Genomic DNA, 17,620 nt, shown 5'->3' with positions numbered 1-17,620 from the left:
TCTGGAGGGTTCGGGAGATCTTTTGGTGGGGGGGGGGGGGGGGGGTCATCCCATCGTGTCAAAAACACAGGTGCACTTACCGCGAATGGAAAATGAAAAAAAAAAAAAAATGGTAGAACTGTTTGCAAGAAAAAAATTACCTATGTTACCTCTGTCCTGCGTTATTTGGAAATGTGGGCGTTGTTAGCCCCATAATTAAAATTGGTTTTGAAGAGTTTCTTCCTATCAGGGTAAGCACAAGAATTAGAAAGAAAAAAAATCTCAGCTCAACCTAGTGGTGGATGGCGCAGAATTTCGTATACTAGTAAACAAAGTCTATTTTCAACGCACTATTACGCCTGTTTTAAAATATGACAGTGCCCTAAACATTGTCAAGTCCTCTTATCTGTGAAGTTTCACTTCTAACGCGTATGGCTGCCTGTACTAATTTTTTATTTATTTGATAACCATTTGGCCAACTGCATAATATCACGGTACACAATCTTACGACAATACTAAACTTAACCATATACTATCTAATAACTTAAAATAAAATTTTAGATTATAAAAGTCTGAAGAACATAAAAGATAGGTAATAAAAGTTATAAATAATAATTATAATGCAAAAAAATTGATGAGTATTTTAATACTCGCCAGTGATTTGTAACATCTAACCTCGGTAACAAGCAAAATCATGTGTTCTCATGTTACAAATACACATAATAACAAACCCTGGCACAAAATTTAACGTAGAAATTTTTAAAATAATGCCGAGCGTGCTAACATACGCAAATTGTGTTTTCAATTACATTTATGGACGCGAATCACAAGTAGTTTTTCGCACCCGCCGCTAGAATTAACTGCCGGAGCAGCTACGTCGACTATTTAATCATTTGATTAGCTGACGGAATTTTTTAACTGGTCAATGAAACGGCCCCGATAAAATCGACGAAGACTTGAAAAAAAAAAAACTTAACCCTGACTTTGGACCTGAATTCTGACACGAGAAACAGTTAAGTTAATTAATGTGACTACCGGGAAAGAAAAAAAAATTGGTTGTCTGTAAAGTCGGTTTACGGACGATAGTTTAACGTGACAACGTCATAACAAAACATTGATGAAATGATTGCATACTTTTATGAATAAAATTGAATCATTTTTATTGAATTATCACCATTTTGTATGGATACAAAGAAGGAGTGAAATGAAATCTACAATTTAATTGATAAATTTACTTTTATTTGCACTCTTAAATTCAAATATGTTTATTACTTTAACGAAGAGATTATTTTAACTATAACTTTTATACATGTTTGGTATTTAACTTCTTCCAATCTGTGTTATTCTGTTAAGGATAGGACGATGATAGGAAAAGTAGGAAACGAATGGGAGTGTTTCAAGTTTAATGTGCCTCGAAAAAGTCAAATCGATGGTTGTTCCAATCGAGTGGAAGAGAGATAGATGCGGCGCAAGCGAACAAAGAGCGTAACGGGACAATGTGCGTAACGGGACACTTTTGCGTGCGTGCAGCCGGCGTTCATCGATTTATTAGACGTTGTCACGTCAAAAAACATCTGATGCAAGAAACTGAATGATCCCTCAGGAACTGGCGGCCGTGGTCCTTACCAGACAGACAGTTTAAGGTCCGTCTACAACAGTCCGAACATATGGGCGGTCCGTGACCTTACTAAAATTGTCGCACGGAAATCTGCCCTGTCTACATTAGCGATGTCAGATGTCCGAATCCACTGATTTCCAAAGCAGCCACTAGAGAGCAACAAATATAGGGCGCAGAAATGTGTGTTTTTCGATTGTTTTTGTTTGTGGTTTTCATGCATTGTAAATGAGTAGGTATGAAGCTTTTTGAATATTAATTTAACTTGCAATGCGGATTAGGATTCGACCCATCACTAGTCTATAGATAATAATAAAGTAGGTTTTCCAAAATATTGCGTTTTAATTGGTTCGCCCTTCTTAACTAACAATGGCCGCTTCTCTCTCTCTCTCTCTCTCTATATATATATATATATATATATATATAAATATATATATAATGCTATATAATACATGCATTCTATTTAAGATTCTGATTACACCGTCGTACGCAGGTACTATCTGGATTTTGGCTTAGTTATTGAAGTGCAGCTCTTGTGATTGCTTTTGGCATGACAGCAATGTGTCTCAATAAATTAAATTATAGTTTTCATATGATTTTTGAAAATAATAGGTTTGTTTCGTAAAGCAGGATTGGGCTCTTATGTAACAAGTCACTTTCCGGTTGTCACTTAGAGTGGAGAACACACCATTTATCGCTCGTTGCACATTCCCAGAAAATGATCTTATACTTTGTTGGGCACTTGAAAAAAATTTTTTTAAATATATATATGTAACATTTATGTAATTTTTATATATTAGTTTAATTTCAGGGAAGCAAAAAAGTGGGACGAAGTAATGAATTGGGATCTTGTTGGCAGGAAAGAATCATTTTTTGCATGCGTGTTCAGTGACCGTCCATCAATCTTCTGCAATGTCACGACGTGGCGGTGCCTGCCCACTTCACAAACAAGAACGGCTCAAGTCTCGCGAGTGTGTTGGTTTTCTTGGCAAGAAAATGCACATTTTGTTTGCTTTCGTACGTAAATCTTTTTTAGGTTGGCCTTAGTGCCATTGTGCAAAGCTAGCTGTGTGTATCTTCAATAACAATCTGTTCCTATAAAATATGCATGTAACGCAATTTCATTTGTTCCAGATTAAAAAGTACGAGAAACTAGAGGCTGCTGAAGATAGGAAAAAACTAGCGCGAGAAATTTATGATAATTTCATCATGAAAGAATTGTTGGCCCATACACATGTAAGTATGTATAATTATATAAATGTTCTTATTTCAGTAGCAATGCCGTAATAATAGATATCTTCAAGTAAAATTAAGTCTATAGAGCTATAGAATATTAAATGTTTTAAAAGTATTTTGCCTGTTTGCAAATTCACATTTTTAAGTTCTAATAGTTGAAAATTTTTGCATTACAAATGCTTTGAACTATTTTTTACAATATATGTGAAATATTAATTAATAAAATGAAAGCAATTCATTAGTCTTATTTGTCGGCGGAGAGTGTTCTGTATAAAAAGTAGTCGTTTAGTGGCTAGTAAAAATTTGCCTGGTTTTGCGATTAGTCAAAACTGACAAATTGAAAAATTTGGAATTTTAAATGCAAAATTGTGCTATTTAATGAGTTTCCGAACCAAAATATTAAATATACCATTCCAAGAATTTTATGACGTAGTATGTATTATATACTACTCTTGACAGTAGATGTAGTACAATTTAAATAAAATACCTTCTAGGAATTTGCAATCATTTTACAGTAGCCTATATTGACAATCATAAATTTGATTTTCTATCAATGTGATCACCAATGCAACGTTTGTAACTACTGGTTGAGAAAAATACTACTAGGACCAAACATTTATTCTGGGAAAAGGAGGGGGGCGAAATGCTACTCATTCCCTCCCCCCCCTCCCCCATGCATAACAGCACGGGGGCGACTCGTCCCTGCTGCCCCCCCCCCCCCCCCTTCCTTTTCCGACGTCCATGGATATAAAGCTTTAAACATAAGCTCAGCGGACAAAATTGGCGCAGCGAACGAGTCCCTTGCTTAGCCGCACACGCACTGCCTCTACGCGGGCACAAGGCAGTACCATCAGTGAGACGTCGACGCCTCAAGCGGACAGTGTAGGTACGTCAACAAGGGGTGGCTGCGAGGATGTGACGAGAGTGGCAGAAAAGGAATCGTCTGGACCCCTGAGGCCAGGGCCCCGGCCTGAAGGGGGCCCGGGCTAAGCCCCTCTTATCTTTAAATGTAACTATTATAATTTAGCAATTGAGAATGAATTGGCCATGAATCTTTACTTCTGATGCAATTGATGATTTTAGGCCGAAGAAAGCTCGAAAAACTGTTATTAAGTAGTCTTATGATTTACATAGATCCTAATTTTATTTTTCTGTAACTATTTTTATCTGAGTGTGTGAAATAAATATACATACTAGCTGTGGTTATTTTTAAGTAAAATAATTTTATAAATAAATCTTAGTTTGGACTAATAAAATATTAACCATAATTATAGGCCTACCATGTATTTTCAGGTTACATAACATTCTAAAAAGAGTTTAGGTAAGAAATAACCATGCAATTATAATGGAGCACGTGACTACAATTTTGGAGGGGGAAGGGGGCCCGTCTCCGATCCTGGGTCCAGGGCCCGTAATCGAATGTGGGGGCCATGATGCACATAAAGCTGCGCGTCTTTCAGTGGGCTAGAAATCATTGAATGTGGGCAGTATCTGACTGGCGGACCACGGCCACATGTGAAGCATTTCATCCTGAATGTGTGCTAGGTCAGGTTCAAGCCGGGGGTTATGTCTGGCTGGGATGCCCAACTGCGGTGACCACTAACCTGAACCAGCGTGTTCATCTAAACATTCTGTATGATCAGGCGTTGCCTTTCAGTCAACATCCCACATGATGAAAATGCAATTCAACCCGATTCTTCAAGATGACAACAGCAAAGTTCATCGGTCTGGACGCATATCGTCGGCTTACTTCTAAAACCTCGTAACCCCATTTCAGTCAATTTTACAGGAGAACTTATGAGCTTTTGGAGCACGGTTTCGACTGACAAAGACATGAGGTTTTATCATTTGTGAATAGAAAAGAGACTAAGTAGAGTTGACTTACGAGGTTTTATCAGCATATGCACTATGAAACAATGAAAAAATACACCAAACACATCCGGAATATAAAACTGGGAAAACACTATTACATCTCGATTTGTCTGCAAAATCAGGTGACCAGAACACCCATTGGAAACCTGTGGGACATGTCGGAACAGTGGGTAAAACGCCAACATCAGCATCCCGGCAATTAGGTGGAATTGCGCGTGATCCAAATCCTCCAGCGAGGGGCTTACCCTGGATGCGACGTACCTGCGCAGCCTTGTGGACTCACTTCCCGACCGACTCCAAAAGGTTATCAAGTCCATAGGTGGAGGGAGTCACGCGGTATTAAATGATATGTAATGATTTCTCCAGGAATAATTAATTTTTGTCCGGTGAGCTTAAATTCATAACGTAAAGGTATTATACCATAACGGTGGAATAAAAATTTTGAATGATGAACAGTATCGGTGACCAATTTCACAAATGGCTTCAATATCAGTACTAATAAAAAATGTTTTTATTGGTTTAGGTCCATTTTTAAATGCATTCAAAAATAACGTATAACCATAGGCGGACCCAGTTTTTAATTTTGGAAGGAGCAGTTTTTTTGTGGGAGGTTGCGGTGAGGGGGTAAGGAAGGTGTGGTGTGGAAGCAGATGACGGTGTGTAATAGGTGGTAGGTATGGAATAGCTTCCAGTTAAATGGGGAGTCAAATTTTGGAACGTAATACATAGTCCTTTATGCTATTTTAACGCCATTCTGACGTGTTGAAAAAGTTTTGTGTACGTCTCCTGTTATATTTAGTTTTTTTTTTTTTTGGGGTGGTGGGGGGGATGGGGATAAATCACATTTATCATCTCTCCCATAGAACCGCCATTGATGAGAACTGTTGAGAGTCTCAATCAACTGGTAATTGTAGCTTTGTTTGAATATTAAATAATTAGTTTGTTAAATCTGAGTGCTCAGTAATGTAAATAATGTGATAGACATGTTTTGTATACCTTGTACAGGTAGTGTAAAGTAGATATAGTTTATTGGTGTTTTGGGCTATATAAATATAGGGGATTTTACGGTATGTTATAAATTATCAATGCTACAGTACTATAATATAGCATTTTTCAGTTAGTATTTTCATGTTTAATTGATTCAGTTTTTTTTTTTCACTTTTATTAGTGTCGAATTGACTGTTACTTTTGATTTTGTTATATAATTACATTTTTCATGAATGGTCTTAAAAAAAATTTTTGTGAATTTTGTTGGATGGTTTTCTAATGCACAACCTTTTTTAAAATGAGATATATTTATTGTGATAAATATGATAAGCATTCTTAGATATAACATTCAAAATCATTCATAGATATAATTTTCAACTAAATATAGCAAGAATATTTTAACAGATAAGAATATTTTTTGAGGATTCTTGGAACACGATGCAGTTTTATGAAAGTATTAATTTTATAATTTTAAGAAATTATTTTGTAACTTTTAAAAACTGTGTTAGTGTGTGATATTTTAATTTTCAGGAATATTCCAAAGACTCTGTAGCCCATGTTCAAAGATTACTAACGAAAAACGAAGTCCCCATTAATTTATTTGAGGTGAGTTGTGCATTGTGGGTTTCTGTGATTAAAGTGCAGCATGTTATTTCAGTATTGGGAAGCAAACAGTTTACCAAACCTTTAATACCCACTCAAATACATGCCTTTGTGTAACTTTGGAATTTTTTTTTTAACTTGGAAAAAACTTGATGGACAAAGTGTGACATAAAGGTATCAAGTTGCATTTACATTACAATAAAGATTCTTAAGCTATTAAATACTAGAAAAAATATTGATTTTGAGATTGTAGCAAGTATCTTATGTCACTTGATAACTGTTGCTTCGCTACAGGTTCTGATTTTAAAGCCGCTGCCATTATTGAGGCGAGCTGTTTGCAAGCACATTAGGGACTCTCGCACGGTGGTTATTGCACAGGCAAACACTTAAACGGTTAGCTAGACGTGAAGTCCAAAAATCCTGAATTTACACAAAGGCAAGTATTCAGGCATGTACAAAAACAATTTGCGAATCTGTAGGTTTCGCTTCAGGTATTCTTTAACATTAATGTTACTAACATATGGTGTGATTTCCTCTGTGGCTGTGGTTGCTAAGGCATCGCCCTCGTGTGATGAGTGAGGCGGTTCCGATTCCATCACCTCGACATAACTCTAACTTATGAGCACTGAGCCGTTATCAAAGTGGTTCGGAGACCGTGCAGTGTTGTCTCGAGCCCCTTGTGCACGGAATGTGACGTGAAACCCTTTTAAATGAAATACATTACACTGTTGTAACATCTCAGTTGTACAAAAACTTAAAAAATTGAAAATCTCATCATTCAAGCATTTTGTCTAAGGACCCTGCCTGCATGCGCACACATACAGTGAGTGTCTGCTTACGGATAGCATTCGAGAATGCATCAAGAGCAGATGAGTAGTCCTGTTACTGTATTTGGTTTTCAAACTGCATTTTTAGAAGAGTGAAAATGGCTCATATGTGTGGTTTTCTGAGTGATTTTTAGTTATGAAACATCTGGTACAGATTCTTGAAAACATGCGAAGGACTTGCATCAACCTTTATCTTAATTTCTTTGCTGTATAATGTATAATGTTATGGTTACCACTCAAATTCATAGTACCCCTATGCACGATGAGAAGACTGCATGCCAATTGAGAGCATTGCATTGGAGGCGATACTGCGCTAGTAGCACCAGTGAATGTTGCATTTACCATCCCACCTCTCTAACAAAAATATGCCTCTGACTAGAGGTGGGGCCCCTTAGTGTTCTTATGGAGCAAAGCATCTTGCCCTAATCATTTGATTTAAAAAAAAAAACACCGACGCAATGTCTGTTTCTTTGTTTGTCGTGTTGTGCCATGACCTTGCTCCAATGATACTGGAGGAATATTTGGCAGGAATTTTTACATAAATGTTTTAAATTACTTGCACGCAAATTCAGTAATATTGTCACAAGTAGGGAAATGTGGTAAATTTGATACAGGGAAGTAACTAGACTAAGTTTCCACCCGAGGCAAGAACTCTTCTTGGCGCTTCCTCTCACCCCCCCCCCCCCCCCCTTTTTTCTTTTTTCTTTTTAAGCCAAACCAAACCAAAACCTATCAGATTTAACACCTCATATCACCACCACATATTAGTTCCACTATTTAAAATATTTTTTGATTGAACTTAGATCATAAATAAATAGATTTATTTGCATTCATTTCATTTTTAGTACATCGCAAGTTGGATAGTATGCAAAAAATTACAGTTTTTAAATGTTTGACAGTATACATGTATCTTTATCTTCCAATACAATTAATTCAGTTAATCTGCCCTCTAATATTTTTTTTGTTTTTTTTTTCTAACACTACAATATTCAAGTAAATACATATCATAATTGCTCTGGCAGTTTAAAAGCCCCTGAAATGCGGCACCTGGGGGAAAAGCCCCGCCTGCTTCCCTTTAGTTACGTCCTTGATCTGACAGGTTCTGTATTGTCCCACTCCTTATGTTCTGTCTGTAACTCAGATTGTAATTTGTTAAAGTCAAAACTGTATGACACACTATTTCTTACTTAGTTTATTCTGGGTTTGAAATATAAGTTGTCCTTTTTAAGTTTTTCAAAACCATTAAATAAATTCTTATTAAATTGATTGTGCCATGTATAGACAATAAACCAGTTATATTTTAAATTTATGAAAATAAACAAAAATTCAAAATTATAGAAGCAAATTTATTTTGTATTATATTTCCTTAACCATGTGTTTGATTTATGCTTACAAATTTTTGAAAAATCTAGACAAATATTAGGCACAGAATATACATTTTATGTTTTCTCATATTTTCCAGCCATACATAGAAGAAATATTTAATCACTTAAGAGGAGAACCTTTTAGGAAATTTTTAGAAAGGTGAGTATTCCATCGTGTTTTAGTTTCCTCCTTAACTTTCTTGAAGGCTGGAGGTAAATAATACTGTGTGTTTCAGTCTTTCGCTATAGGTTTAATTAAATAGCCCCTCTTTTTTTTGTAATTTTTTGGTTGGTGGGTTGCCTAGAACCAGTTTTATTTTGAATTGCACCCTGGTCTGGACTTATCTGCACATCAAGCAAACTGTATATAAGACTGACGCTCAAGCAGATAGAATATTGTGATTTATAGAAACTAATAATCATGTGTTCATTGCAGTGGAATTATTTTAATGGTACATAACATTTACTCTTATTCATTAACATTATTATTTACGTTTACTGAATCTGGCATTCTCAGGCAGTGTAAAATTTACAAATTTGGATTAAAGTAATTAGGTAAATTTGCAGAATTGTGTGAATTGTTGCTATTGTACCTGACCATCTCTGTGGTGTATAAAGCCTTTCTGTTTATACAAATGTGTGTTAGTTGGAAATCTCAATTGTTTTGCAAGTGTGCACTTGACTCTGAAAGTTAGTAACCTTGTTTAGAAGAGTAAGGAGGTGACATAACCAGGTCTGACAAAGGGTTGTTTTCTTGATGAAACTGATCAAATGACTTTATGGAGTGTGCAAAGCATATAAAGAATGCATTTTTCACCAATGAACTATAATGATATAAATGCTGCCAAGGAGAAGACTTTAAACTAACTGAACTTATAATTATAATGCAAATAAAATAAGAAATAAATATCATGCCCATTAGAGAAATATTTAAAAGAACAATTAATTGCTGTGTGTTAAAACATTTGCGTTGGTATGGAAGTTGTTAAAATGAGATCAATAAGAAATAAAATAAAGGTATATGTGCTGGTTTTACTTTGTTGTGTAAACATTAATTTAGTTTCAAATTTGACATTACCAAGCTATAGAAAAACTATAAAATGATAAATTGTAATTTGGCTGCACAAGAATGAATTGTAACTAGCATTGGTACAGGCATTACATTAGATTTCCTTCCTAACTACGTATTTTGTTTTTAGGATGGATAGGTTTGTTATCATATTATTTTCATCTTCTCTTTTTTCCTATTTTTTCTCTCTAATTTTTGATATATAATTGTGTTTCTATTTATTGATATTACTATCAACATGCAACATGCATAATTTTAATGCATCATCATTCTTTAGTGATAATTTTTTCATGCTGCAACTTTATTGTTACAGGTTTTTATTATTTGATTTAGATAAATAGTTGAAGGGTGATTGATAATATTTGTGCTATTAGAAAATTTTCTCACACAAGTATTTTTAATTGGTTTTCTAATAACATAATTTTTTTTTTCAGTGAAAAATACACTAGATTCTGCCAGTGGAAGAATCTAGAACTAAATATACAGGTCAGTTTCAGGGATAGTTAAATTCAGCATGCTTTTTGTTTATTCAATGGCTTGTGTAGTTACTGTTCAACTAAATATGTTCATACTAATCACTTATGTTTTTATGAAGTCTTAGATGGTAACACATGATATGTTTTAAACCTTTGATTTGCTGTGTCGGGCCTAGGTTCGCCATATTTAACTTCTTGTTCTAATCCTTTTTGAAGTTTGTCCCTCCAATGGAACAGTGTCACATAACAAGGGATAGCAGAGCTAAGCTTGACAAAGAATTGGAATTTGAGTTAAAATATGGCAAGCCTGACTAGAAATTGGTGTTTAAAGGGTTGAGAGTTGCTCAATAAACAAGTACTGATATGTTTAATGTTTCTTAGCCTCATTTTGTGAATATCTTTTGTTGGAACGTTCTCAGGATAAAGGTTGTCCTTGCTCTGGATGTAGGTTGTCTTTGCTGTGTTCAGCAACCCTGTCTTTAATTTGTTGTCCAATGAGGAGAGAAATTGAAAAATAAAAATGTAACATGTTTGTGCAGTTGAGTGGAGTATTTATGACTCATTGCTGTGAACATAAAATAATCTTTTCGATTACCCCAATATATTTCACATTAAATTTAGAAATTACTTAATCTAAGGCATGCATAGCTCTCAACCTCATATCAAAGTAAATTCCTTCATATGTGTTTTTCTTCATTTCTGTAACAGTAACAACTTTTGTACTACAATGTTGACATCTTAAAAGCACTCTGTGTTGTAGTGATGAATTGGAACAGTTGTAAGTTTTCACAATAAATACTAGTGATACCTTTGAATATATATACTGTATAGAAGTCGCCAGCCCAGGTTAAAATTTCTAATACGGTTTTGAGGTAGTTGGTTAATTCACCGCCGCAATCGCCACCATCTCTAGGGCATCGACTCGTGGTGGTCCCTGGCGGACAAGTGTCGAACTCTTCAAACACCCCTTCCCCCTCCCATTGAACGAACTTGAGCTGCAGTGAATGATTGGTGAGGGGTGCGGGGAATGACAGCGGGCGACAGAGCTGCGCTCTAACGTGTAAATAACAATTAAGACGATACAGGGCGTTACGGCAGCGCACTGCAGCGGTGAAGTTCCCAAGCTGCTCATCATAAGCTTTTGAAAAATGTAGAGTAAATCCTATCCACTCGCGACTTCTATACAGTATATATATTCAAAGGTGATACTGAGATAAAGTTTGTGGCACAGTAATAATCGTCCAAACAAGTGTGATTTTTAGTTCTGCCATATGTCCGAGTTAGAGTGCAACAGAGTTTAGAGCTGTAGTAAATATTTGTGCTGGGTTCTACTAGCTACCTATCGTTCTGTAGTGTGTTGTGTGTGGACACTACTTCAAGATAGTTTTCTGTGGTGTTTCTAATGGCTTGCACATCACTGCAGCACATCCAGGGAAAAGTGTGGCACGTTTTCATTACATATTTTTTCCGCCGTCAGTCTCACATTAGAACTAAGTTATATGTGCAGTGGTTGCATCAACTTGCAACCGTCTAGCTGGAACAAAAATGCTGAACCATTCCTCGTTACCAATATGTGATGTGTAATCAGGATAGTGTTAAGTGTCTTCAGAACTTTATATAATCATGTAGTTTATCTATAGTCCTATTTTAATTGCCATCAATCTTTTAGAAAACACATGGCCTTAAAAGTATAATCCCTAAATTCAAATGATTATTATGTGCGGTTGTGTCTCATAGTGTTTATTTTTTATGTAATTGGGCTTAAAGGGATTCTAGTCTCTCAAACAACTTGTTTTCTAGCTATAGCTTTGCAAGGCAGAAGTGCTGCAAATGTGGCAGAGGCCAAGGAGTTACTTTATAAGTAATTTTGTCAGGAACCAAATTAAAACAGTTTTGAAATTTAGGTAGTTATTGTTCTGGTATTTTCGGTTGTTTAAATTACGATCTTCTCTCTGTATTACAAGTAGTTAAAATTCTAATCAAACAAATTTTCATGGATGGATTAATTGCTCAGTGTAGACCAAACAAGATTGCCAGATTTATACACTACTATTTGTAAAGTAAAATTTTTTTAAAACTTAGTATTAAATCAATAAACAAAGTAGAATTATTGTATTTTTCAGATTTGGGACCTTATTTAACTAGCCCCATTCACGTAAACCACACAAGTGCTTGTTGAAACATAGCGTCTGTGAAGCAGCTAGATATGAGCTATGAATGTATGTATAAATGTGTGTCAGAGCAGTGTGGCCAAGTATTATGGATCTAGACATCCATTTATGGAACTAAGAGTTTTTTTTATTTATAATGTAAACAGAGAAACTGACATGTAATGAATTATCTTCTGATAAATATCTCTAGCTCAAGTAGATAATTTAATAAAAAAGGTAAACTTTCTGTAAAGTACCTCAAATATATATAGTCTGAAACTTACATAATATATTTTATAAATATTAAGTTGTTTGCAAATCTCTATAGTATTTAAACTATTTAAAGGATTTTTCAGTTGTAGAATCTTGTGTTTGGCATAAACCTTATCACGTTTGTTTTACGCACGTTTTATTACACGCCTAAATGTAATTACTGATGGTTGTGTTTGTAAGTTGGTAGTGCTGTGGGAGAATCATTGGTACCAACCGCAGTGATTTTGTACGTTGCAGTTAACCATGAACGACTTCAGTGTTCATCGAATCATCGGTCGCGGGGGCTTCGGGGAAGTGTACGGCTGCCGCAAGGCTGACACGGGGAAGATGTACGCCATGAAATGCCTGGACAAGAAGCGAATAAAAATGAAGCAAGGGGAAACACTGGCCCTCAACGAGAGGATAATGTTGTCTCTAGTCAGTACTGGGGTGGGTATGCAAGTCACTCATGGTCAGTACGTTACAAAGCGAGAGACTGGTTTTGTTTTGTTTGTAATAAGAAAACTCCAACACTACTGGACTTATTTCTGTAACACTTCACTATTGTGAAGGTTCTTTGATCCAGATATAGACATAGGCAGTGTTTCATTTTATTTATTTAAAAAAAAATTACTGCAGTTACTTCTTTCTGCAGGCTTATGCTAAGTAAAACTTTATAGATATAATGTTGTTACAAAAGTAAACTATACAATATTAAATGCAAACTAAATGTCCATTGAAACTTAAAACATAGACATTAGGCAACTCTCCCTATTTAGTATCTTATTCTTTAAGTAACTGTGTTTTAGTGTTGTATGTAAGGTATCCTATGATGATATCTATAAATTTTTTTATCTACCCTTGCAGTGCTGGTTATCAGTTCAGTTTGTTAACAAAGCTTTAGATGTTAATTTTTTTTTTTTTGTTGCTTTTAGTTTTAATGAGAAGTTAATGTCTTCAACTTTTTTCCCGAATCAGAATCTTGAATTTGATTCTTAAAAATTGCCTCAAACCTTAAATCCAGATATCAGGAGTCACTAATAAAATAAAATATGAGCAAAAACACAAACTTAATTTAAAAAAATTACATATAAATTGTATATTTACATGTTCAGGATATAAATGATTCATTTTTATGACAAATGGACCCTGATTTGATATAGACATTCTGAGAGTTCTGTAGCTGGTGGCAGTGCAAACATTTCTTTGATAGTTGCTGTAGCGATTAATAATAATAATAATAATAATAATAATAATAATATAATTCTTGTAAACTAAATTTCCCTTGCTCAAATATTTTCCTTCAAACCTTTTTTTTATCCCTTGAATATCAATGTTCGAATTCTAATTATTTGATGGTATCTGAGGATTTTTTGTTCCATCCCTAATTATTATAACCAATTTAAATCAGTCTTGCATAGCTAAATTGTAAAATATCTTTTTCATCAGTTCTAATCAGCATTTTCATATGTAATGATGTTAGAATAAAAAAAATTAAAAAAGAATAGAAAAAAGAGGGATTGGCTGTTTGTAGGCATGCCACAAGTATTAAATAAATAAATAAATAAATAAATAAATAAATAAATAATCAGAATGCACATTTAGGTATTCCATTGCCACAGCGATAGCACATGTGGTGATGCATTACCAGTTAGCCATCACCAGTTTGCTTGTGTGCAAGAGCTCTGCTCACGTGCAAGAATCTGGCATAACCTTGGTGCAGGATTTTCTAGTAGTCTGGAAAAATCTTTTCTGCAAAATTTCTCACCTGTAACAATTCTGCATTTGGAGCTTACAAATATTTATTTCCAGAAATATAACATAACAAGTATGGATGTACCACTCAAGTATTATGTGAAAGTAATCTGTTACTGAGAAAAAAAATATTTACAAAACAAAATTAAGGTACTACAAAACACGTCTCCTGATTATAAACTTCTTGAAATTGACACCATTTTTCTATGGCTCCAAATAATAGTGATTAAGTACAAATTTCATACTTGTTACAGTGCCCTGCATTTTGATTTGGCAACCTGTAGTGTTTCCAAACAACTTCAATAATGTCTCGTTCATCCGACCTTCACTGATCTGACATACCGTATTATCTCATAGCCCACCGACCTCCAAGGGAAGCAGATTGTATTTAACTCCAGACAATCCTGTAACTGTAGTTCATTTCTTCAGTTAATTTTTTCTGTTTTTTTTTGTAAAAAAATTGTTATTCAATTATAATGCAGAAATATGCAACATATTATGACTTTTAATTGGCTTTTTCTTAATAGTCCAGCCTACGTGGGCATATACATGGTGTGTAGAGCTTGAAAAAAAACAACATAAAAACAGACAATTTGAAAACTGCTCAAGATATGTGAGTGGAGTGTGTATGAAAAACATTTAAGATTTTGCTGAGGGTGGATGAGTAGTTATATTTCTGTATTTTGTTTCCAAACTGCATTTTTGACAAGCCTGAAAATTGCTAAAACCTGTGTTTTCAGAATAAATTTCTAGGCATAAAACACCAAGTACAAATTCTTGAAAGCATGCAAGGAACTTGCGTTACACCTTTATCTTTATTTCTCTGCTATATAATGTTGTGGTTACTGCTCAAATATCGTAGTTTCCCTATGCCTTGCACTTGGAGGCGATGAAGCGTTAGAAGCACCAGCAAGCTTCACGCTGACCAGGCGAGCCCCTCAACACCGCCTTGCTATCTGACGTTCTGCCGGCCCGCTGCTACCTTTGAATATATATACTGTATAGAAGTCGCCAGCCCAGGTTAAAATTTCTAATACGGTTTTGAGGTAGTTGGTTAATTCACCGCCGCAATCGCCACCATCTCTAGGGCATCGACTTGTGGCGGTCCCTAGCGGACAAGTGTCGAACTCTTCAAACACCCCTTCCCCCTCCCGTTGAATGACCTTGAGCTGCATTGAAATGGGTGGGGGGGGGGGGGGGGGGGGAATGACAGCGGGGGAATGACAGCGGGCGACAGTGCTGCGCTCTAACGTGTAAATATCAACTAAGATGATACAGGGCGTTACGGCAGCGCCCTGCAGCAGTGAAGTTCCCAAGCTGCTCATCGTACGCTCCTGAAAAAACGTAGAGTAAATCCTATCCGCTCGCGACTTCTATACAGTATGTATATTCAAAGGCGCTACCGTGCTCGGAAGGTGTAGCGGAGGGTGCCGGCCGGCAGGTGGACTGCCCCTTCATCGTGTGCATGACGTACGCGTTCCACACCCCGGACAAGCTGTGCTTCATCCTGGACCTGATGAACGGCGGAGACCTGCACTACCACCTCTCGCAGCACGGCGTCTTCAACGAGGTCGAGATGAAGTTCTACGCCGCGGAGGTGATTCTGGGTGCGTATCTCCCTCAGCTGTCTGGCTCTCCTCCCTTCTTTCAGTCGGGTGTAACTTTCAGTTAGTTTGTGGGGAAATCTTCCGGTAATTTACCAGGAAATTTTCTGTAAAACCCAGGAGTGTACACAAAATTTCATTATATTTGCAGAGGAGAATGGGGAGGATAGAACCTCTTTGCCTGTCTTTTGTCTTAAAATGATTTCTTTTGTTGGTGGGAATGATAAAGTTATGGAATTTTTTTAAGATTTTGGGAGGATGTATTCCCCCCCCCCCCCCCCCCATCCCTCCTCCCCCGATCCCCTAGCCATACATCTCTGGGAAAAACTGAAAAATTTCCCGAATGAAACTTTCACAAAATAGAAAAGAAAAAAACTTTTTTATATAAACAAGAACCAAGTAAAACATTAATTTTTTCCTTCTTTACAATTTAATTGCTTGCTTAATATTTTTAATTGGGTAGGAACCATGCTATTATCTTCCAACTGATAGGAATTAAAATAGTTATTTACTCAGTATCCACCAACCTGAAGAAAATATATTATTCTATAACATAAATAAACCTATATTTGATTCTGCAAATATTGTTGGCAATGGAAAAAAAGGAAAATTTTCCTTAAGAACATGTGGTTGTGTTTTTCCAGAAAATTTTCCTGCTCGCATCTCTAGTTGGGTGTGCTGGTGGTTTGCATCTTGCTGAAATCAGTCTGGCACCCATCTCTTGTGTTCTTCTGCCCTGTGCTAGAGTAACATTTCCATTAACTCGAGTGCAGATGTATTTCGGGTGGGTGTGCTGAATTGTTGCAAGCACAAATATTTTGCGATAGCACCAAATCTTACTCTAATGAACATGAACTAAAAATGGCCCACAAATGTAAACTTTACCCCTACTGTAAAGGGGATTTAGTGGATAGGGGTCACATAACTCAACTTCAACCTGGGTTTGGTTCCCAGCGGTGGGGGTCAAGTTTTGCTCTAGGGTTTTCTCTGAGTACTCCAGATTCCCTCGCTCTGTTAATTTCATCACTACTCCATCCTCACCTCTAACCCCTCATTGTCACAAGGTATTACATCACGTTGATATCCACAGTCTTGAGGCTACGGGACCTCCAAGGATATAGTGGACTCCAAAACACTTAATAAGCGTAACTGTAAGTTGTAGTCATTGAGAGTTTGGGGAGTGAACCCGTGACCTTCGCCATAAATGCATGACCCCTTAGCGGTCACGACCCCTGAAGAGAGACATATAGGATGACCAGACGTCTTTAAGTAGTCGAAAAGCCACTTTTTGTGTTTTCGACAGATGACAGAATAAAATGTGAGAGTAAATCCGTACATAATTTTTTACTGTAGTTTATTTTGTGTGTGCAATGAACTTAATAGGTTTCTGCTCTTCAGGTCAGTATTTTCAGTTCATTGTGTACTTGTCAAATGTTGCTTTTCTTTTTCATTCTTCATGTAGTGACTTTTTTAATACATTAATGGAGACAGAACATAGTTAAGATTTGCAAATTTGCAAAAGTAAAATTATTAAAACAGATTTAAACAGTGGAAAAACATATTTAAATGCTAGATAAATGTAATTTCAGATAGTTTATACTCGTGAGTCACTCTGTGGCGTAGCCAGGATTTGTGTATGGGGGGCGTTAAGAAGCATGGCCCCCCCGTATTAAAGTGGGGGGGGGGTCGGTGGTCCTCCCCCGGGAAAATTTGGATTTTAAGGTGTACAATAGTGCTATTTTAGCAGTTTTCGGTACTTAAATTTAAATATTGTAATGGTGAAAATTTTATTAATTTTGATATGAAATTTGTGTGATGAATAAGAAATTAA

General features: G+C 36.0%; 1 protein-coding gene across 1 annotated transcript in view; it reads left to right on the top strand.

Moving 5' to 3' along the window:
* The window catches only part of LOC134539813 (G protein-coupled receptor kinase 1), a 253,192-nt gene that overhangs the window by 196,807 nt on the left and 38,765 nt on the right, over positions 1-17,620 (top strand). The window contains exons 4-9 of the mRNA XM_063382098.1: positions 2,729-2,830; positions 6,221-6,295; positions 8,582-8,643; positions 9,987-10,038; positions 12,689-12,880; positions 15,627-15,792. Of these exons, the coding sequence (XP_063238168.1) occupies positions 2,729-2,830; positions 6,221-6,295; positions 8,582-8,643; positions 9,987-10,038; positions 12,689-12,880; positions 15,627-15,792 (649 nt within the window). The remainder of the gene's footprint in view (positions 1-2,728; positions 2,831-6,220; positions 6,296-8,581; positions 8,644-9,986; positions 10,039-12,688; positions 12,881-15,626; positions 15,793-17,620) is intronic.

This window comes from Bacillus rossius, chromosome 16 (genome assembly GCF_032445375.1).
Source record: "Bacillus rossius redtenbacheri isolate Brsri chromosome 16, Brsri_v3, whole genome shotgun sequence".
Taxonomy (NCBI): Eukaryota; Metazoa; Arthropoda; class Insecta; order Phasmatodea; family Bacillidae; genus Bacillus; species Bacillus rossius.
This window is presented reverse-complemented; position numbering and strand designations above follow the sequence as displayed.